This window comes from Calidris pugnax, unplaced genomic scaffold (genome assembly GCF_001431845.1).
Source record: "Calidris pugnax isolate Ruff unplaced genomic scaffold, ASM143184v1 scaffold69, whole genome shotgun sequence".
Taxonomy (NCBI): Eukaryota; Metazoa; Chordata; class Aves; order Charadriiformes; family Scolopacidae; genus Calidris; species Calidris pugnax.
Genome location: NW_015090859.1, coordinates 944,676 through 968,347, shown reverse-complemented (window position 1 = coordinate 968,347; position 23,672 = coordinate 944,676). Strand labels below are relative to the sequence as shown.

General features: G+C 36.7%; 1 protein-coding gene across 2 annotated transcripts in view; it reads left to right on the top strand.

The window, feature by feature from the left end:
• Positions 1-23,672, top strand: part of TFDP1 (transcription factor Dp-1) — an 81,123-nt gene that overhangs the window by 48,373 nt on the left and 9,078 nt on the right. The window contains exons 3-7 of one of the 2 annotated variants that reach the window (XM_014944209.1): positions 11,726-11,829; positions 15,815-15,936; positions 17,239-17,404; positions 17,600-17,746; positions 22,816-22,884. In XM_014944209.1, the coding sequence (XP_014799695.1) occupies positions 11,726-11,829; positions 15,815-15,936; positions 17,239-17,404; positions 17,600-17,746; positions 22,816-22,884 (608 nt within the window). The remainder of the gene's footprint in view (positions 1-11,725; positions 11,830-15,814; positions 15,937-17,238; positions 17,405-17,599; positions 17,747-22,815; positions 22,885-23,672) is intronic. The other variant, XM_014944210.1, reaches the window with a different exon arrangement.

Here is a 23,672-nt window from a genome sequence, read left to right as displayed (position 1 = left end):
GCTTCTGCTGCACAAAATGGCCTGTCAATGGACTTCCGTAAATTTTTAATCTGCACTGGCAGAAATCTGGGAACTGTGAATAGGCTGGTTTTAGACTGAGTTTTGTTAGGGTATGTAGCTGTTGTTTCTTAGATGAATGATGAGAGAAGGGTTTATCACTCATCTTGCTGTGCTGGACAGTTTATGCTGCACAATGTCTTGCTCAAAAAGTCCTAAAGTTGTAGAATCTGGGAGCGAGAGGTATGTTATGGAATGATCTCTGTATGCAAGTCCTGTCCTTGCATTCATTTCCTGATTATCCAGTAATCCACTGTCAAAAACAGGTTACCAAACTAGACAGATTTTTTACTTCAACCACTGGGGACATGCTTCAGTCTGATTCATTTTGGAATGGCTGGTCTCAGTCATGAACTCCAGATTAGGATTTTTATTCTTAAAGGAGAGACTGACTTTATTTGTTTTAAGAGGAGAAAATAAACTAAACAGCATTTTTGTTTTCTAAAATGCATGCAATTTTGAATAAATTTATCATGGACATATAATGCCATTCCAGAAAATGCTCTAAAAAAAGTCTTTCTTCAGAAACATCTTTAATGTGGAATAAGAGGATATCAGTCCTTTTATGTGGTAGAAATGAGCTGGTAGTTTGTACTTCCTCAAATGCTTGTACAAGCTCCAGAAGAAGTTGAGTGTAAATTCACCTGTGTTCTCTGATACCCCTGTGTATTTCCGTTACTGGATTGTAACATCCCATTTAGTTTTGAAAAAATAGAATTCCATGGAGTGGCTCAAGCTGGGTGTGAGTTTTCCCTTGTATTAAGATGACACCATTAGCTCTGCTCAACAGAGGAAGATTTTCTCTCTGCCTGTTTCTGTTACTTCACCACTGAGAATTTAGTCTAGAAAGCTAGTCCTTAAAGTTGAATTTTGGGAAAGTGTCAGCAGAGTGATACACTAGTTAACTCAGCCCTTTCTTGATCTAAGGCCATATTGATTCCCAGGTTTTATAAATGTTTCAGAAAGTGTACTATCTAATTAGTTTTTCTTCTTGATGCAAATACATATGTTTGGGATAAATTTGTGTACTATTTAAGTATTTGCCAGTCCTTGGATGAGGAAGCCGATAAATACAGGTTTTTAATATGTTTGGCTTCAGTGTGATGCTGTTGAAAAGCTCTTAACTTCTCCTGGGAGGACATGATGTATGATATTTACATCTTATTGCAGCTTTACTCTTAAATGCAAGGTCTCCTGAGTTTGTAGTCTGGTAGGGTTGAAGTGGCACAAATCCCCAGGTTTGGTCTGGAGTGGTTTGGTATGAGTATGACTGAAAGGTTTGGTGTATTTGATAACCTGGAGGATGGTTTTCTGATAAAACCCTGTTCAGGAGAGAAGCAGCAATGTAATATCCAAAGTGTATCTGAGAGGGGAGTGTTTTGTTTTGGGAAAACCTGAGCAACGTCAGGTGCTTTCAAAAGGTAGCTTTGCTAGTGAGAGAACGTGCAGCAAAAGGTAGCTAGCTATATATCTACATGTCCTTCACTGATGAACTCTCATAAAGCCACTTGGTTTTATATCTGCTGCTTGACCTGTGCTGTTTTATTTACTGTCAGGTTCGATTGTGACATTGTGGGAGGTATGTTAAATCCCGTTGGAAGCAGTTGTAAGTTTCCTTGGTTCACTCCAAAATACCCAATTGAATTTTTTTTTCCCTCAAGCCTCAGAACATTATTACACAGGGCCCTTTCCTTTGCTTGTTACCCTGTATTCAGGAATTGGTTTTGTAGAAACCACATCTAAATTAATCCCAGTAAACCCTCAAATTATAGTCAGAAGTAACATTTATAAAAATTTCAAAAGTCAAGTGAAGAAAAGCTGTAAGGGCACCCAAATTGTGATTTATAACTGTCTCTTTCCTGGCAATAATATAAAAGGTTCTGGGAGCGCTGGCTGACAGCAGGTTCAGTTTCAGTCAGCAGAGTGCCCTGACAGCCAAGAGGGTACGTTGTGTCCTGGGGTGCATGGAACACAGCATAGCCAGCCGGTCACAAGAGGTGGGATTATCCTGCTGTGTTCAGCGTTGGCCTGGCCTCACCTGGACTGCTCTGTGCAGTTCTGGGCCCCACAGTTCAAGAAGGATGTGAAGGCACTTGAATGTGTCCAGAGGAGGGCAACAAAGCTGGTGAAAGGGCTGGAAGGCATGTCCTGTGCAGAGCAGCTGAGGACTTTAGATTTGTGTAGTTTGGAGAAAATAAGGCGGAGAGGTGCCCTAATGGCTCCCTACAGCTTCCTGAGGAAGGCAAGTGGAGAGGGGGTTGCTGGGCTCTTCTGCCTGGTACCCAGCAATAGGACATGTGGGAATGGTTCAGAGCTGCTCCAGGGGAGGGTCAGACTGGACATGAGGAAGCATTTCTTTACCGAGAGGTGGTCAAGCATGAACAGGTGTCCTAGAGAGGTTGTTGATGCCTTATGCCTGCCAGTGTTTAAGAGACATTGGGATGATGCCCTTAACAACATGCTTTAAGTTTTAGTCAGCCCTGAAATGGTTAGGCAGTTGGACTAGGTGATCATTGTAGGTCCCTTCTGACTGAAAATATTCTATTCCTTTTTCTATTCCTATTTTATAGTGCTTTATCCAAGACAGAATAAGAGAGCAGTTTATTTGTGGAGTAAAATTCCAATGTGACTTGACTGTAATTGTTTACTTCTTGCATAGCTTAGTTACAAGACAAGGATAATCTCATTTGCTTATGAAGAAATTTAGGTGAAAGAAATTATCAGGTTCAGATGAGTGCAAGGGAAAATATACCAATGGTATTTAATGTTGTATTGAAATGAAAGTCCTTAAGTTAATTTTAAAATTACCCAGAAAAAAAATTTGGATCTTCTGTCGTGCCAGTAGGTGGCATTATTGATACATAACCAGGAAATACTAGTAGAAGATGTCTTTTGCTCCTTTCACCTCTTAACGCTTTAAAATTTAAAATTTAAAGTTTCACATTTTATGGACATAAAGAACTTTAGTTTTATTTTCATTTCATATTTAGTAATTGAAAAAAAAATGAGGTGAAATATGTAAATTTTTAAGGTGTATTTAGACTCTTATATTTCAACACTGCCTACCTGTAAGATTGTCTTGTTCTTTTTATTTACATGACAAGAAACTTCTGCAACGTAATGTTATTGTTAATTTTATTTGCAAGATCAAACTCTCCCTAATTTTTAACAGTGACTAGAATTGTTCCTCTGGAACAGAAGTAGTGGTCTGTTTCAGAGTCCATGATTCATGCTTTAGTAAACAGACATATGCCTCAACATTGGTTATAAAATGCCTGTGTATTATTGCTGCTGAGGTTAGTCCAAAGAATTATTATTAAAGTCTAGCTCAGGAAATAAAACTGTTGCTGCAGATAGGAAAGATATTTTGAAAAGTCTAAAAAGACTTTTAGAAAGTATAAAGGTAGACCACTCAGTTCATTTCAACACAGACTTGGAAGGACTGGTTTGTAATAGCAGAAGTATTACTAGTCACAGCTAAGGATGATAAGAATCAACTAAAAGTCTGAGTTGATGTAAGAAATTACTTAAGAACTTAGTAGTACTGCACATTGGGGAAGAGCGATGTCTTTGTAAAAGTGCTCAGACTTGCTGTATAGACATGTTTGTTGTCTTAACAGGATGGTGTGACTTGTTCAGTAAGCAGAGGTATTTGTACTTGACTTGACATGCAACTAGGCACAATCACCTGTGTGTTGTCAAAGCTTATGGTAGGTTGATACCCTCCAAAAGTTCAGTGTTTTCTGAAAATCAGCGTATAACTAGCAAATCATAAAATATCTGTGGTGATTGCGAGAGAGACGTTAAAAACTACAACTTCTCAGATGTCACTCCTGTTAATTCGGCTCCTAGGATACAATTGTCACCTCTGTTGTCTTTCCCAGATCTTCTAAGTATGCCCTTGATACATATTCTCTCTATATATGGAATCTAATAATCTAAAAGTAGTCAAGTTGTTGCTTTTGTAATAAGGAATGATTTCCTTTGAAGGTGATGTGGACTGGATAAAAGGCACTTTAAATGGAACCTTTAAACTGATGTTTTTATCCTAGCTGTGTCTTCAAGAATCTTCTTGCACTTAGAAGAAAGCAATGTTCAGGCTCTGTGATTTAGCGTAGTTTTTGTAAAGCAAAATCCAGAGAAAATACTGTAAGGAGTCCTTGAGGGAATTGCTTGGCATTTGATTTCCATTTCACATGTATGTAGTGTTGAGGTTGAATGAGATGGTTGTCAAGCATTGCATTGGTCACCATATTCAGACAAGTTAATGGTTTAGAGACTTTAGTACACTATTTCCTGCTGTCATGGTGCTTTGAGGCAGACAAAGTGGTGGAAGCCTGCCCCATTAATTCCTACAGAAAACTTTTCTTGTTATGATGTTGACCTTGTTGTACCAGGATGTTTCTTTTAGGCATTTCTTTGGTTACCTCTTGTTCAGTGATAGTTGTATAGATAAGTTGAGGACTTCCCTCAGCTTATTTGGTTGTGTCCTGACTGCTGTACCAGCTTTTTGTAGCTCTGAAACTCTTCCTTTCTGTGCATTATTTCCCATCTTAATCATAGGTGACATTTTGAGCTCTGCTTCACTGCTGTCCAAAGCAGGTTTCACCTCTGTCTCAGCTTCAGAGATCGTGCACCTGTGTTTGAACTGCGTGAAGACTTGGAGCCTTCAAGAGATTCTTCCACTCTGTAGTCGACTTTTTGGATTTCGTTATTTGGAGTCTTAAAAGGCACATCTTTACTGTTGTTCCTGTGTACTAGCCTGTCAAGTTGAGTAACAAACTTAAATTTTTCCTAAGATCTGCCTTCTTTATCGTTTAGTCTCCATGATGGGCTTTCATGAGGTCTCTCGTACCTTTAAAAAGAAAAGAAGCCACAAAACAGACTTGAGGGTTTTGTTGTTATATTTATATTTCTTGATTGCTTGAGGAAGAAAACCTGTAGCCTGGTCACTGGGCGAGTTTTGCTGAAGCCCTGGAGTTGGAGTTAGCTGTGGAAGTTTCTGTGGTAGCCCAAACAACTGGAGAGAATGGTAGTTCTGATTAATGAAAGATGTTTTAGAAGTATCTCATCTTTTTGTAATTCTTTAATCTTATTTTTTTTTCCTCATATCGGAAATAAATGTGTTGCCTTGAACAGAATTCAAGGAAAGAGTTAGAAAGCTTCTGTAAATCTGCAGTTCTGAATGATTTCAAACTGTGGTTTTCCATTCTGTTTACGGGAGATGTGGATGCTTTGCTCTTATTGCTAGGGAGGAGGGTACTACTAAAAGCACACTGAGCTGCGAATTACATGGCTGAACTAGCCAAGTGCAATTTTCTTGAGTAGGATAGCTGCAAATAAGAAATAGCTAAAGATGGTACGAAGACAAGGAGAGGCCATGACTGAAGATAGTGAAGATAGTAACGTCTTCTAGAATACTACAGCAGCGTCTGTAATAAGGCCGGTGACTTGCACAGACCCTGAGGGAAATCTGTAATGTGATAACCCAGAGTTTTTAAATTGAAAAAAGAACCCTTGCAAAAATTAGGTGGGCTTAAGCTACTTCACGTTTGTGTAGGCGACTCTGCTTGCTTCTTGATTCCAACCCTGATAGTTTTTCAGGCAGTTTTCTGCAGGGGTTGGAAGGTGATGCACTGGAAAGAGAGGGGCAGATTGTGCACTGAAGACTAGTTTGCTTTTTGTTATTTAGAAATTTGCTTATTCTAAGTAGTTGATTTTGTGGACAGATTTTGAGCTGCAATTAGCTTTGTCTGTGTTTGCTGTACAAAATGGTTACAGTATGGATTTTTGTTAGTGATGTTGATGTCCATTGCCATTTCCTCCTCCCCTTATCTCTCGTCTTACCAAAAAGAAGAAAAAAATCCACACACGACAGCCAAAACTGAACTTTTAACATTTTCCAGATAATTGTAATAGTTTTAATGTAATCTGATACCGGTCAGTTGCATCTTAAGCAGTACAGGTACTCTGTCTTTATATAAAGTCTGTTCCTATAAACTTTTTTAAAAATTCCTGAAATAAGGAATGTCATGTTCCAGATGGCACTTGGCCTTCTCAGAAGTGACAGTTACAATGGAACCTAGTGTCTGTGATCCTTAGATCTTCTTGTTTGTGGAAAGTCTCACTGATCTTCTATTGTTCTCCCAAAAGAGACTTGTTGGGCTCTTCAACTGATACTCTCTGATTATGAGTTTTACTGAGTAATTGATGTTATGTTTTTGACAGTGTAAGTTGTATTTGACTTGTGTTGAGACTGGCTTCAAATTTGTGGCTGTCGTTAAGCTAGATTCCAACTGCTCTGTTAAAACTATCAATTTTAAAGCTGCTTTTGTGATTAAGACAAAAGTTTGTAGAGTTCATAAGAGTGGTTATAAGCAGTTATACTGCAAAGTTTGTAGAGTTCATAAGAGTGGTTATAAGCAGTTATACTGCAAAATGTCATCTGCAAGGTTAATTTTCTTTAGAGTTTTCTTAAAATAACCATTTGCTTAACTCCTAACCTTTGATGTTGGGGAGTATTTACTGAGAGATTGGTTTGCTGGACAGTTTGGTTGAGACTGTTGTGGGAAGTGGTAGGAATTACTTTGCATTCTGAAAAACTGCTGTCTTAGCGTGTACATTCTTTTTTGGGGTTGTAAGAATGCAAAAAGTGCTTGCAAAATTACCTTCTTACCAAATCCAGTTCCGCCGTATACAGTGTTGCCTCTGTGGTAAAAGGCAGACTGAGGAGACTTTATTGGAAACTGTTATCAGGAAAGAGGCTTGATTTTTGGTGACTTCTATTGTTGCTTCACTCCTGTTTTGTTCTCTTTCACAAGTAAAGAAACACAAAGGCAGATTACATCAGGAAATGGTACAGCACCTGGAATGAATGGGATTTCTGCTTCTGAGGAAAGGAGTACCTCAGCCCAATCTTTTTGATCTGTAACACCAAATGCGCTACTGTTTCATGAACTGGAGCAGTCACTTTAGAGAGATCTACTGCTTTGTCTGCAGAGGGCACTCCTTTCTCTAACTTTAGATGTATTGTGTCTTTTTCTGGGGCATCTCAAGTTATTGCAAGTGTTCGTAATTGGCTGTATTACCAGTCTGTCTTACTGCTAATATTCTGCAAGAGAATATTTTATTTTTTAATACAAAATTCTTAAGTTTGTTTTCATATTCAAGCAAAGGTCTTCTTCAACAGTTTTCTCCTACATGCAGTCAGTAACCAAAGGCGGCTATTTACTGTATACTCTGTACAAAGAGATCACTTATCTGGAACAGTTTATGGACAGATAAATAACAGGTTTTGTTAAAGGGTACTTCTGCTTTTGCTGTGCAAGTTTTATACAGTTTACTCTTTTATCCCATCTGTATCATTATTTTCTGTTTGGAATTCTGGAACTTCATATTGATGAAGTTCTAATTCCCTTTAGATCTAATGATTGCTTATATGTTACCAAGAGTAGTCTTCCAAACTAGCGGTGTTTGGGAGACTGAGAATTTAAATAGAAGTTATGTCCTTCTGTATATTGTTTTCTTTCTGCTTTATGTGGCCTTTTCCCATGTTTTTGGAAGTCTTTAGAAGAAGGAGGCAAAGGGGAAAAGAAAGAAATGTCAGGAACTAGCAGTATTCATAAGGTGTTTGTTTTGAAAAGGAAGAAGTTAGTGCCAGGAAAACTGTTTACAAACTTGTGATTTAATTTTTACATACTGCTATGCAAACTGTATTTTGGCCACAAAGAACAGGATTATTTGGATTGCAGTGATTGCTGTAAGAGTAACAGTAATTAACAAATGATTAGTAAAATTCTTTTGAGAAACTGAGCAGTCACTCACTTGCAAAGATAAGTTAATAAAATTATTTCTGCTTGTATGCTTAACAAACAAACAAGAATACCCCCCACACAAAACCACTAGGAAACCAGAGCATTATGAGCCTTTGATGAAAATATAGATGGATATGAGAAAAACATTTTCACAACAGGAAATGAGAAAACAGTAGGATGTGCTTGGGCAGACACAAATTGAAAATATCTTTTTTGTTAAAAAAAACCCAAACAACCAAAACACTCAGATTTTTCTTTCTTTTTTTTTTTTTTTTTCTTCCCTATTCTTGAGCAATTATGCTCTTTCCTATTTAGTGTAATATCTTTTATAGGTTGACTTTGACTTTACTTCGAACTATGAAGTGTGTGTTACTGTTCTTCCAGTTACATTTGTATTTCCTTGCCAGTAAGTTTGTGCTGTAGAGACAGATGTACCTTGCAGTTTATATAGAAAGCCAGGTTGGTTCAGTTGCATAAATTAATTCTTGCAGAGCACCACAGGAAATGTTAGTGTTATTAACAACTTTTAAGAAGCATAGTGTGTACTTTTCCCTTTATGGAGATCTTGTAGTTGCAAGATAACTATTTGTATTCATGGGATTAAATGAATAATATGGGGATGCTGGAGGCCATCTAATCTAACCTTACAAACAAACCCGGGCCAGCTTTGAAGCACAGAGCCTTCAGTAGTTGAATGAACCTCGTAGACAACCTGTTGCTGTGCTTTACCTTTATCATTGTGAATTTTTTTCCTCATGTCTGGTTGGAATTTGCTGTGTAGCAACTTATGACTCTTACCTCTTTTCCTTTTGTTGTGTCCTTTGTCATCTCTGTAACTCTCTGTTTGGTGGTTGAAGGCAGTGATTAGATTCCCACAAATAACACTTCTCTCTACACCTTAATCTTTTCTTCCACAGGTTGCATGCACCAGCTTCTCCTTGTACATCATATGCTCCAGTACCCTACCCATATTAGTGTCTTTCTGATGGACTCTCTCCTGTTTGAATGCCTCTCTTGCACTTAGGTCCCAAAACTGAACAGAACAATCCAGATACAGCTTAAAGAGTGTTGGAGTAAAAGGGAATAATCACTTACTGCTGTACTATTCCAAATGCAGCCCAGGATGCAGTTAAGTTTTCGTTAGCATAGGGGTGTACTTTTCTTCATGCCTGCTTCCTAACCACTCAACCCCTCACCTCTGCTGTTGTGTGGAGTGACACTGTCACAAGTGCAGGATTTTTGCACTTGTCTTTGTTTACTGCATAAAAGTTCTTAAGAAACAACACGATGGCATAAAGAATAACTTTCTTTTTACACATACTGGAAGAATGAAGTCTCTGAGTGCATCTGAAGAGTAGACAGATGATCAAGATGATTAGGGAGAGTCTCATGGCAATACTGTTCTTTATGAATTTGTCCTACTGAAGTATTGCTATTAGTTGTCTTGGGAAAAAATTGATAATGTATTTGAATAGAAATAATCATGGTCAGAGAATTATCTACCTGTGAATTCTTCAGAGACCTTGCAATGGTACTTCTGTCCTGTTAACTCAGTGTATATATATATATAATTCAGGTAGTACCAGAAGGATAGAAGCTACGTACTCTGCACCAATTTTTGAAGGGCTCAGCTAACTGCAGATGAGTAAGTCAGACTTCTGCATATCAGCAATCAAGCGCATAACAAAGAAGTAGTAGACATACAGATAAATGTGATAATGAGCAGGAGTTAACAGGGCTTTTCTAGAAGGAGGGGAAAAGGAAAGTTATGAAGTTATGTCTTTTCAAAGTCATGTTTGAAAGAGTCAACAACTATGTGGATAAGGGTTATCTAATCAGTGCAATGTCCTTGGGTTTCCTAAAAATAATACCCCCCCCCTTGATTATCAAGGTCCTTAATCAGCCTGTTAAAGAAACTAATGTGTCAAACAATGGGACGGTCCTCCCATGGGTTAATAATTGGTGGAAACCAAACTAGATACAGTAAGGACCCCAAGTGAGCTATTAGCACTCAAGAAAGATCTTGAGGTCATTATAGGTTATATTATGAAAATGTGGTATTAATGTTTGGGGGGAACAAGTAAATTGAATTTTGATAATTATTTGGGAAGGAAAAAGAAATGAAATAGAAAATATGCTTTTGAGTTATACAATAGCATATAACATTCTTTGTCATGAATAATGTGTCCATCCTGGTCCCCTGCAAAAATAAAGGATAGGAGATCTAGAAAGTATATGGGCAACAAGAATCATCAAAATTAAGGAAAGGCAATTGAACAGATGAGGCATCTTAACTTTGGAGAGCAATTGCAGCTTTTCTTTTATACTGAAAATGTAATCTTCAGGTTCCTTTCTTGTTTATAAAGCAATGAGGAGGAGGTTAAAAAAAGACGTGTTGATCTCCAGGAAGCCATGCAGAAGATACACAAGCACAAATAGCAAGGCATAGTTTATATCACTTTACTGCATTCTGCGGAGAGGAAGAACACACACAAAACCGGCTGTGATAGTGATGGGTGTACTTGAAGGGACAGGAAGGCGTGCCAGGCTTATGTTACAAACTAGATAGCTGCTGACTTTCAAAAAGAGCACTCGAAAGTTGGTAAATAATGGAAGAATGATGGGCTACTCCATCCTATTTAAATTTGGGGCACTGAGAATAGGTTCCTACATGAAGCTATCAGTTTGACATGGGGTAGTACTAGCAGCTAGGAAATAACAAGCCTTTCAGAAAGCAAGGGCTTAAACGAGATTTGAGTTGTCATCAACTTTCTGTAGACTACCAGAATCTGCAAGAGGTATAGTAGGCATGAAGGACTCATTAGAGCCCTTCCTGAAACAACCGTTGTAAAAATGCTTAACCTATTGCCTCTGTATTGGATAATGGGGAAAAGGAAGAGGAATGGGAGTTGTGCCACATCATTCTAGCACCACTGACCCCTTTTAAAGTGATTTGAGGGAAAGAACAGCTGACTGACCCTCTCAACTGACAACCAATTGTCAGGTGTTTCAGCAAAATAAATGTCTCCAGTATTTTAAGACTTCTTTGTCCCGTTATTCTTCTTCTGTAGTCACTCACTCTTTGTTGTTTCTTTTTTGTTTGATTTGTTTTGTTGGGTTTTTTAAGCTATGACATGGAGTGTCAAATTCCTAGAGGATACCTGCCTTGGCATTTTTGTAGTTGAACTTTTGTTTCACGTGACTTAAGACTTGCCTGACCATCAATGCTGATTGTGGATGGCTTATGAACAGGAAGACAGCAGCTTTCCCTGCAGGGTTGGTTTACTGTGTTGCATGTATTTTGCTCAAATATCGGATTCTTCAAAAATTCTGTTCTTTAATTCCCTGCCTTCAGCTGGGAGGGGACACTTAGAGAGAAGTTGGGAACTTTCTCTTGGAAAGACCTGTGCTAACCAAATTTTATCTCCTGTAGACCAGCATGCCTCAGAAGGGTATGTCATATGCTGGGGTGTTGGGCATGTTTTTCAGGTGGTGTGGGAAAATATTTCAGAAGCCACAAAGGATGGGGGTAGAAGAGGAAGGGATTATGCTTTCTATCAGATGCCCATTGCTTCTAATGCTCTGAGAGAAGAATTAGAATACAAGGAATTAAAACATGTTCATAGTAGATCACTAACATAAAAGATTACGTAGGAGGAAGTTTGAGAGAACATATTGTGAATCTTAATTTATTTGTTGCTTCAAATGTGTAAATGCTACATATATATTGACGCTATATGCAGTTCAGAGCTAGTTTCTATTTATAAGCAAGCATTGGTACTATAGGTGAAACTGGAATTGCTAAAATAATTCAATGTGTCTGACCTGAAGCTATCTACTTGTATTTGTTTTAGGGGTTGTTTCTCTATTGGCTGTTCATCCTACGGTAAATACGCTTGGAAAACAGCTCCTGCCAAAAACATTTGGACAGTCCAACGTCAACATTGCACAGCAAGTGGTAAGGAAACTTTGCGGGTTTTTTTTATTGCTTTTACTATTGCTTACACATACTGTAAATCTGACTTGTAGCTTTATAGTCGGTATCACTTGTCAGGGACAGATAGTCTGAACTTGTTTCTAATTTTAATGAACTTAAATTAAAACAAATGTTCCTTTGCGTAAAGAAATGCAAAGATGACTCTCAAATCAACACACAGATACTTGAATATTCAGGTGGCTTTATCTTCTGCTAGTCTTGCTACTTAACATAAGTGGTGCTCTCAGATTCTGCTTTTAAGTTTGGCATAAGTAAATGTAAATGAAGTCCATCAGCACGTCTTTATTGAGATTTAAGTTAGGTGGAACAAAATTGAAAACAGAGCTACATTTCTTGGTCCTTGATTTAGATACCATTTTGCCTAAATGCTTACTGTGAGCTTTGTGTGAGATACATGAAATTAGATGTTTCAAAGAATCTAATAATGCAGTAGATAATGCAGAGGTTATGAAAAGTCATTTTTATAGTGATTAATAAATCTCCAAACAAGAAAATTCAGAGTAGTTAGGCAGGGCATTTTGAACTAGATTATCTTTAAGGTCCCTTCCAACCCAAACTATTCTGTGATTCTTTTAATTTAAAATCTGTAACCAGCCAGAGGAGAAGAATATTTTAACTATAGGTCATAGGCCATAATGGCACCGAGGGGGTCCCTTCCAGGCATTATTATGGGATTGTGTACATCCTTGAGTTTAATGTTGAAAACAAAATGTTCTTTCAGGTAACTTATCAAATCTTTTCTTAAAGTACCAAAACCAGGGGACAATGATGTAATTAAAAATCACCTGATTCTTTTTTAAACTTTCAATAAGGAGGAAATTAATCTTTACAACAATGTTTATATACATATAAAATAAATTCTTCTGTTTTCCATCACAAGTTTAAATTGACAGATCCTCGTCTATATTATGATCAATCTTACATCGTAACATTATTAAAAAAATGTGATTCCAAAATAATAGCTACTCTTCATGGTGGTTTTTTTGGTATGTTTATTGTGGGAAATTTACATTTTCAATCATCATTCTATCAGCACTTCAAGTCTTATTCTGAACATACTAGCATTAATTTTTTTGTGAAAGAAGGGGCACACATCAGCATATTTGTATTGGCTGTTATCAGTACAAAATTAGATGCTTAGTTGTATGTCAAAGAAGAGATGGAGGTTTTGGTTTGTGTATATATAAAGACATTTTGGGTAAATTTCTGTTGACTTTACAGTTCTGAAGGGGATAGGAAAACTATAAAAAAATACCTCTAGAACCCTGAAAATTAGGAGGAGATAAATTTTCTGTCATTGTATAAAATCTGTCTTAGGAGAATTGAGGAATTGGCTTGTGACCCCGCTCAACTTTCTAACTTTTGACTGGTAAAACCAGGTTGTTAATACTGAAGTACTTAATTTTCTGAGCTTGTGTTCTTTGTTCAAGTAGTCTGATTTCTTAATACTGTCCCCAGATAAGTTTCTCTGTTGGGTACAGTGAAGTGTAGTGTGTGGGCTGCCTTGCTGTTTCCCATTTCCTGATCTTGTTCGTTATCAAGGGGCTAAACTGTAATATTCTTGTCTTTTGCAAACAGGAAACTCAAGAGAAATAGCAGGCACCACTTTTTATTCTTTTGCGTCTCTCCCCCAGTTCTTCTCTATTTTCTCTATAACCGTCCTAACTCTGTCTATAAGCTTTCATTTTAGGATGTTCCCAGTGAATCAATCCTGCTTAACTCTTCTCATTCATGCTCTTTTCATTCAAAGTCATGGTTGGTTATGAACTTGTGAGTAAAACTTAGGGGCGTTAATATTTCTATTAAGGAGCCAATAATACTAAGTAATGCCTTAGAAGATTCCAAAACTCTAGGTTGTATGGTCTTCCCTAGTGATACATTAAAGCATGTAATTCTGGCTAGTTTGCAGACATTTGTGAGTTAGAATGGGAATGCATAGCAGGATTTGAATGTATGAAACTGTCTTCGCTTTTCCACTCTAGAAATGAGCCTGTTAATTGACATACATTTCCACTTAACCCTTTGTACTGTTAAGTATTTCCAGGCAGTACTGAGCACAGTAGATGTCTAGGGTTTGCTGCTGACAAATGGTTTAGTTTTCTCCCAGCTGTAATTGCACCCCCTCCCATGTACTGGCTTGTCTCTCACTAAGATCAAGTTCAGTCTTTTGTACGACTTCAAATTTTATATGTGATGCTGGGGCTGCTTGTGGAATTAGGAAGGCAGGGAATAGAGTGAGACCCTCTAATTTTGGCCTCTGTGAGCAAGATGTTGAATCATCTTCTGCAGTCCTATGTAATTGTATCCCAAGGAATAAAAACTGGCTTACAGCTTTCTGCTGTTCTCTGTATTGTCTACATTACTTGAACAGCATACACCCGGGTGGTTCTTGCAGTCTTTTGAGACACTTGATGAATCAGACCAGTTCATAGCAGAACTGATTTTATTTTTTTCATGGGCAGAAAGTGAGCTGGTTCATGTGTCCTGTGCTTGTTCAGCATTCCCTCCCTCATTGTTTCCCACAATCAGAAGTCTTGGTTATGAAAAGTAGTAGAAGAGATTAGTTGACTTTCCAGAAGAATTAGAAACATTTTAAGTATGGAACAAAACTCCTGGAAAGGGGAGGAGGACCTAAGATTTTCCAGCTGTCAGAAGTGGATGTAACAAACTTGTATGTTACCTACTCAGAGAGGTGGCATAATATAAAGAGGCAGCATTCGGGAAAAAACACAGCTGTTTGTCCTTCCAGGCAGCTGAAATCAGAAACATCTAATAGTCACTAGACTACCTTTGCATTCTGCATTTAAAGGTTTTTCAAATTTTGGTTCATTTTAACTTTCACACAGAAAATGTTTCACTTTGGGTTTTCAGTTCTTGTATTTTGTTGAAGCTAAATTATTGAAGCTAGCTTGAGGAAGAAACTTAAAATTTTGTTGGGGAGGCAGAATGTGGCTGCAGGAAAATGTAGCAAGCTTGTGGGTGCTTACGAGTTTAGGTTCATTTAATGTTTGTTTCATTTACCTGATACCAGGAATTACCATTCTGTTTCCTCTGGGAGGTAAATGTACCCCCCAAAAGTAGTCATATCTTCCTACAGATTTGAAATCTGTACAGTATCATTTTGTTTTCCTAAATGTGTATTCTCTAGAATGTTACATTTATAACATTGCAGAGATAAGAAAACATCATCTGCAAAAGTGGGAGCTCTTCAGCTAGTTTCACAGATAAGGAGAGCATAACTCTGTGTACGAATGTATGTATTACTCGTGATCAAATTAGCTCATCTTCAGGACTGCTTACCTGTAAGCTGGAAAACTGGTCAGCTGAGTACCTGCTTGTCACATGTTCCAAATGGAATGGGTTTGTCTAAATTGATCTCACTCACTGCAGTGATAGAGAAAGTTGGCCCTTGCTCTTTCAGACCTCTGCAATACTTGTGTTTTGGTTTCAACTCGATAGTGATAGAGACTGACTGCGGGAGAGAACTTGGCCTTTCTTGCAACAGCTCTGCATTTTCTCTGCTTTTACTGATTTTCAGATCTTCTTGGTTTGTGTGTTCATATTTTAACTGTAATTTACTGCAACTTTATACATAGTCTGGTAGGCTTGGGTTTTATTTCTTTTTTCCCTTTTTCTTTTGGTGGGGGCAGGGTGTGTGTTTTCCGATTTTCTCTAAGTTAGTGTTGAACAGTGTTAAGAAATCCAGCAAGCATGAAAAGCTCATTTAAGAAGCATAAAACATAATTTACTTAAGGAGTGTTCTAACTATATCATCTGTAGTCTGAATGCTTTTGTGCTAGTGTGTGTAAATTCAATGCATCTCAAAGAAGTAGGCAAGAAAAAAAGTATTAGTGTTGTTTGGAAAATGCATCATTTGAATCATGCAGCATATGAATATCTTGGAATACTTACGATCATTTTCCAAATGATTTTATATTTACTGTAGGTTATTGGTACACCTCAGAGACCTTCAGCGCCAAATACTATCCTGGTAGGAAGTCCACATACACCTAACACACATTTTGTATCACAGAACCAGACTGCCGATTCTTCGCCGTGGTCTGCTGGGTGAGCAAATAGAAGTTACAACAAATTAATAAATTGTTTGGAACTTTTGCTATAAATGTTCACTGTCATAGCATGTGTACTCTTCAGGCTAGCAGTGTGAGAGACATTCTGTTTACCTTTTCATCAAGAGCACTTCAGCATTAAAGTATAATGTATTAAAATGGGGAGTAGTCACACAAGAATGAATATGCCCTCATTTGTTGTAAAAGAAACTATAATATTTTCTGTAAACTCTGACAGATATTCTGACGTTACTTACATTTAGATAATTTAGCTCCTAAAAGGACACAGGAATTCATCTGACTTGATTCAATTTCTAATTTGTCATTTCTGTTTTGTTGATGTATTTACAAAAAAATGCAGTACGTTTCAGATTGAACAAGTATATCCTGAAGTATCATTTGAAATAAGAATGTAGTCCATATTGGGAAAAAGTATTAGATACAATGAATGCATTCTTTTGGTGTCTTTTCTCATTTAAGCTGGATTTTAAGGGTCTCTTGTTCAATGTAGTTGCTTTAAGACTAAATTTATCATCAGTGGCTTGTTACACATAAAATAGATTTCTACTTTGGAATTATACAGTAAAATGAGATGTAGAGAATTGAGAGGTTCCATTGCTAATACTAATTTTGTTGATACTTACATATTTCCTCAAGTTACGGGAAACTTTTTTATTTAAAAGATATGCAGAAGACTTTTGTTATACTACTTCTATCTTGTAACTTTGAAGTTTTCATATCAACTTCATATACTGTATAACTTCAAATCTGTATTTTAGTGATGGTGTAATGTACAGTGAGTTAACCAGTATCAGACTTCATCTGTTCAGTCAGAATCAAATACTGAATAGAAAAATGCTCAATCAATCTAATTTTTTTGTGGCCAAACGAGATGGGATGTTTAAATTTAAAAAAAAAGACAAAAAGTTACCTTCTGTAATTCACTTTTCATGTTTTAACATGTATCCCCCTATCCCTTCTTGTCTTGAAGATTTGAAGGTTTTCTTTATTGACTTCTTCAATAAATATCCCTATTGTTAACTTACCATCTGCTACTGGAGCTAGCAGAGTTGCCAAAAGAATGAATTTGTACTGTATTTCAACATCAAGATGTTAGAATTGCTAATTATTGTAAATTGTAAGGGGAAAAAAATTACAGGAAAAAATGTTGGGAAGGGGTGAGAAACAGAACAAAAGGGAAGGCTTGTTTTTTTACAGCAGTGTGCCTGTATTTGAAAAAGAGACATTAAATATTCCAAAGTTCAAATCTTCTTAAAACATATATTATACGTATATTTAGGAAGCGGAACAAAAAAGGAGAGAAGAATGGCAAGGGTTTACGTCATTTCTCTATGAAGGTTTGTGAGAAGGTACAAAGAAAAGGAACCACCTCATACAATGAGGTGGCAGACGAGTTGGTTGCAGAATTCAGTACCACTGATAATCACATTTCACCAAATGAATCAGTAAGTATATGGGAGGTCAACTACATGTGAACTGAATGGGGGAAGAGAGATTTCTTTTGAGACTTTTGTGTTTCTTTTCCTACTGCTAAATGAAACAGTTCAGACATTACCTGAGTTTACCCATTTACTGTCATAGATTTATTTTCAAATATTTTTGTCACAGGTATGTTTTTGATTAATGCACTGTGTCTACAGCAGGCTTATGACCAGAAGAATATTAGACGACGTGTCTATGATGCCTTAAATGTCCTTATGGCCATGAACATTATCTCTAAGGAGAAGAAGGAAATTAAATGGATTGGTCTACCTACTAACTCGGCTCAGGAATGTCAGAATTTAGAGGTATATGTATTAGGAAGTCCACAATAGCTTTGTGTTTGAGTAAATGTTTACCGCTTTAATGTGTTCTGATACAAGATATGCATGTAATCTTCTGAGACAGCCAAGTAGAATAGTGTGGTCCCTTTTCACTTATTTTATTTGTATTTGCAGAACACACATGTAAACTTCCAGGTTGCTTAAGTTTATATTTTTTAATTCTTTAGTCAAAAATACAGCTCTGTCATAGCTTTTACTGTATATGTGAATTAGTTCTGAGTGGAAGTTAATCAAACTGAAGAATTAATGCGTATTTCCAACATTGCAATAGTGATGCTCAAGAGACAGGAAGATTATTTTCTCCAGATGCCAGACAAATAATACATCTGTGATGATAGATATTTTGTGTAGATCAGTTTGTATATGCACTGCTCCTTCCTTGTTGCTGCAGGTCTTATGTATTTCTGACATGTGTCTTACATGAACATGCATGTCTTGGGTAAGAAGTAAAATGTTTTATACTGAAAGGCATTCTGTAAGTTCTGGCAGGATTTTTTTTTTTAGTATCCTGAGATTTGCAGGATAATATACCAAGGTTTACTGAAGACAATTCACTTTATTAGAAAAGAATAAATACAAAGTCTCATTCTAAATAAGTCTAAATTCCCTTGATCAGGACTGAAAAATCAGTGTAGAAGCTGACAAATTGGAAAAAAATGTTTTGGAATCTGTCTACAAAGGGCTAATTCTATGGAGATTTTTGTTTGATAGTGATAATTGATTTTCTGGTTAGTACTGTAATTGCTATCTAGATGAAGAAAATATAAGGTATCTAGTCAATCTGAGTTTTATTTAAATATTTATCATCTCAAGTGAAAATTACTAGTTAAGGTAAGAGAGTGATAATTGGGGCAGAAATATCCAGGTGAGTATGGAAGGTGAAGTAATTTGAAGATGACAGTGAGCGTGCTGAACGGGGAACCAGCTAGCTGGAGGGGTTTTAAAAGCAGATTTCTTTGGATCTATCTCACAACTGCATTACCAGTAATGTTGGAACAAAAGAAAAAGAAGTGTGGCTCATTCAGCTGAGTTTGATTTCATGATTGATAATTTCCTAAAAAAGGGTAGGATGGAAAAATTAATGTGTATTTCCAACATTGCAATAGTGATGCTCAAGAGACAGGAAGATTATTTTCTCCAGGTGCCAGACAAATAATACATCTGTGATGACAGGCATTTTGTGTAGATCAGTTTGTATATGCACTGCTCCTTCCTTGTTGCTGCAGGTCTTATGTATTTCTGACATGTGTCTTACATGAACATGCATGTCTTGGGTAAGAAGTAAAATGTTTTATACTGAAAGGCATTCTGTAAGTTCTGGCAGGATTTTTTTTTTTAGTATCCTGAGATTTGCAGGATAATATACCAAGGTTTACTGAAGACAATTCACTTTATTAGAAAAGAATAAATACAAAGTCTCATTCTAAATAAGTCTAAATTCCCTTGATCAGGACTGAAAAATCAGTGTAGAAGCTGACAAATTGGAAAAAAATGTTTTGGAATCTGTCTACAAAGGGCTAATTCTATGGAGATTTTTGTTTGATAGTGATAATTGATTTTCTGGTTAGTACTGTAATTGCTATCTAGATGAAGAAAATATAAGGTATCTAGTCAATCTGAGTTTTATTTAAATATTTATCATCTCAAGTGAAAATTACTAGTTAAGGTAAGAGAGTGATAATTGGGGCAGAAATATCCAGGTGAGTATGGAAGGTGAAGTAATTTGAAGATGACAGTGAGCGTGCTGAACGGGGAACCAGCTAGCTGGAGGGGTTTTAAAAGCAGATTTCTTTGGATCTATCTCACAACTGCATTACCAGTAATGTTGGAACAAAAGAAAAAGAAGTGTGGCTCATTCAGCTGAGTTTGATTTCATGATTGATAATTTCCTAAAAAAGGGTAGGATGGTATTAGTACTTAAAATGTAATAATGCACAGTGAAGGTTCATGCTTTTAAGATGGGAACAGTGATAACTTCTGATACCGAAGTGAGAACTTCTTAATTGGATGTCACAAGAGAAGGAAAGGGTTCTGTTAACCACTGGATAATTGAGTCACAAGTGTAATACAGTCTTGAAAATAGCAAAAATCCTAAGATGTGTTGAGCTTACTTGAGGAAATTTCAGGATTCCTGTGTTCCCCATTATTGCTTCGTGAGTTTTTTAGCTCCTGTTTCTGCAAGCTCTATTGACATTTAAATGATTAGTGCCATTGCCTGACAAATTTTGCAATAAGATTCTTTTTAATGAGTTTGTGGAGGCTAACATTTAATTTGTGAAATTGTCAAGCCTGATAAACTTTTTGTACTATTCCATCTGATGTTGCTTAGCTTCACCCAAATATCAGGTGTCTAGTCAATCTGAGTTTTATTTAAATATTTATCATCTCAAGTGAAAATTACTAGTTAAGGTAAGAGAGTGATAATTGGGGCAGAAATATCCAGGTGAGTATGGAAGGTGAAGTAATTTGAAGATGACAGTGTGCGTGCTGAACGGGGAACCAGCTAGCTGGAGGGGTTTTAAAAGCAGATTTCTTTGGATCTATCTCACAAAGTATGGCATTACCAGTAATGTTGGAACAAAAGAAAAAGAAGTGTGGCTCATTCAGCTGAGTTTGATTTAATGATTGATAATGTCCTAGAAAAGGGTAGGATAGTATTAGTACTTAAAATGTAATAATGCACAGTGAAGGTTCATGCTTTTAAGATGGGAACAGTGATAACTTCTGATACCGAAGTGAGAACTTCTTAATTGGATGTCACAAGAGAAGCAAAGGGTTCTGTTAACCACTGGATAATTGAGACACAAGTGTAATACAGCTTACTTGAGGAAATTTCAGGATTCCTGTGTTCCCCATTATTGCTTCGTGAGTTTTTTAGCTCCTGTTTCTGCAAGCTCTATTGACATTTAAATGATTAGTGCCATTGCCTGACAAATTTTGCAATAAGATTCTTTTTAATGAGTTTGTGGAGGCTAACATTTAATTTGTGAAATTGTCAAGCCTGATAAACTTTTTGTACTATTCCATCTGACATTGCTTTAAACTGTTGAAAAATCAAGCCAAATAGTTTATAAGGGAACACAGGATTTTGAGGGGTTCCCCATCAAGATTTAATATTTTAAGTATTTTTAAACTTGTACTTTGGGTGTAAATTAGAATATTAGGTTTGGTAAAATATGTCTTGATAATGCAAAAAGAGATGGCGTTGGGGCAGTTAGTAAGGCCTGTATCTTGAAGTAATATGGAAAGCAATGTCATTTACATGTATGTGACAGGAAAATATCTCAGGTGAATTGTGGTAAGTTTTTGAGAAGGGTGGTTATTCAACTTAATTTCTAAGGCTAAATTATAAAACTCAGTCCCACCTTTTTTTTTTTTTTCCTTTTGAATATAACATCATGCCTTTTTGGAGCTTTTTCAACTGTGTACACTTCTGGGTTTGCTTTTTTCTTCACCAAACACAAGCAGAAAACTGCATTCATGTGAATTTTTAACTCCAGTCATTTTCTTGTTAGTTGCTTATTTTAAGAACCAAAGAACGAAACTTAGACATTAGTTCAGGCCGATGGTCTGATTACCCAGTATCTTGCCTGATGGTAGCAATTACCTAGGAAGGAGGGTAAGATGTAGAGAAAGTATTTAGTGATGTTTTCTCCTGTAACTTGTGGTTCAGGCATAACCTGAGGCAGATACAATATCTGTCTATCTAATAGCCCTCAATTAATTTTTCTTTCACAAACTTTTACTTTGTACAAAGTTTGCTTTTAATAGTGAGTCATTTGTGGCAGTGAATTTCAGGTGCTTATGAAATAACTTTTGTTTGGTTTTGAACATACTATATTTAGTTGATATCCTCTGATTATTTTTTTTTTTTTTATTGGAAGTGATGTTGACATGGTCATTCCTTATTCACTTTCTCTATCCTGTTCGTGGTTTTTTAGGTATCTCCCTTGTTCTCCCCATTATTTCGTTCTCCTTTCTGTAGAGTCATAGTTTCTTTATTATTCCCTTATATGGAATATGTTCTGTACCATTGATTATCCTGATTGCTCTTTTGTATGATCTTTTTGAAATGGGAACACCAGACCTACAGAATTCAAGATGTAAACATTTTGGTTCATACACTAATGTAGTGATAATTTCTATTTGTTCTCTGTTCCTTGCCTAATAATTCAAATTTTTGGCTGCTGCTGTGTACTGAGCTGGTGGGTTTTGTAGATAACTGTGATTTAAGATCTATACTGAATGTCATTTTATTTCTAAAATATGCATGGATGGGATTATGTTTTTTCACACATGCCACGTTACTTTTACCAAAAGTAATTTTGATCATATAATCACTCAATGCTGCAAGACACTTTGAGTGTGCTTTATGACGAGCTGTCTTTTTCACTATGCCAGGTACCCCAGCATTGTCAGCACATTCTGTCACCTTGCTGTTCATCCCCTTAATCTGATCCTCTGCAATTTGAATAAGAGTCTGTAAATTAAGTCCTTGTTGGGAATCTGCTGGTGAGCTTCCTCTACTGAGAAAGCTGTTTATTTCCTACCATTTCATTTCCTATCTTCTATGTTATTAATTAGTATGTATTTAATACTGTGAGGACTTAACTGTGGGCTCCATAGCAGCTTCATTTTTTTTAAGCATCTTTGATGGATCTTCTCCACTAACTCCAATATCAGTAAACTACATCAAGTGGATTCTTCTGGTCTACATGCTCTTTGTCTTCTTGAGAGAATTTGGATTATTCTTTGAGGGATAACTTCTGTTTGCAAAGATGTTCTTACCCTCTCCCGGATATATTGCGCTTTATTCCCCAGTTTTTTAATTCTGCTCTTTGTTACAATTTCCATCAGTAGTACTGATGTGAGTCTTGATAGTTAGATCTCTAAATTATCTGTAGAACCTTAATGATTGACATCATATATCCTGCCTCCAGTTTTCTGGTATTGAAATGATTTTAAGAAGAGAAAATGTTGATTTAAAGTGCTACTTAAACCAACAAACTAATGGATCCTTTTTCTGTCTTAAGGTGGAGAAACAGAGAAGACTTGAAAGAATAAAGCAAAAACAGTCTCAACTACAAGAACTCATTCTACAGGTACAGTCAAGGTACTCTTGTCTATAGGGCAAGGTAACTTATATCTGTATTCTGGTTGCTTTACCCCAGGGAGGGATGGGAAACTTCTAAGAAGGCTAGAGGTGAATTTCAGGATAAGGCATATGCAGTTTTAGTACCTCCAGTTTTCTGGTATTGAAATGATTTTAAGAAGAGAAAATGTTGATTTAAAGTGCTACTTAAACCAACAAACTAATGGATCCTTTTTCTGTCTTAAGGTGGAGAAACAGAGAAGACTTGAAAGAATAAAGCAAAAACAGTCTCAACTACAAGAACTCATTCTACAGGTACAGTCAAGGTACTCTTGTCTATAGGGCAAGGTAACTTATATCTGTATTCTGGTTGCTTTATCCCAGGGAGGGATGGGAGACTTCTAAGAAGACTAGAAGTTAATTTCAGGATAAGGCATATGCAGTTTTAATTTAGCACTGTAGTTTAGCTGGGACCATGCTCTTGGGGAAACCAGCAACCTTCCATGAGTTATGATGAACTCTTTTGCAGTGTCAAGTATATCTACACAGGATTTACACTGACAAGAGCTGTAATTCATACTGTACCCTCTGAATTTTCCAACTCAGTTCTTGTATCTGGCATGGTTTTCTGCATTAGAGTCTGTAGATAAAATTATGTGGCGGTAAAGGACATCTCTCAAAATGCTCTGTTTCTTGCCTTTGTGGAATGTTGCTGCCCCCAGTGTGTAAGTGGCTTAAGCACCGTGAAAGTGGCACACAGGATTTACACTGACAAGAGCTGTAATTCATACTGTACCC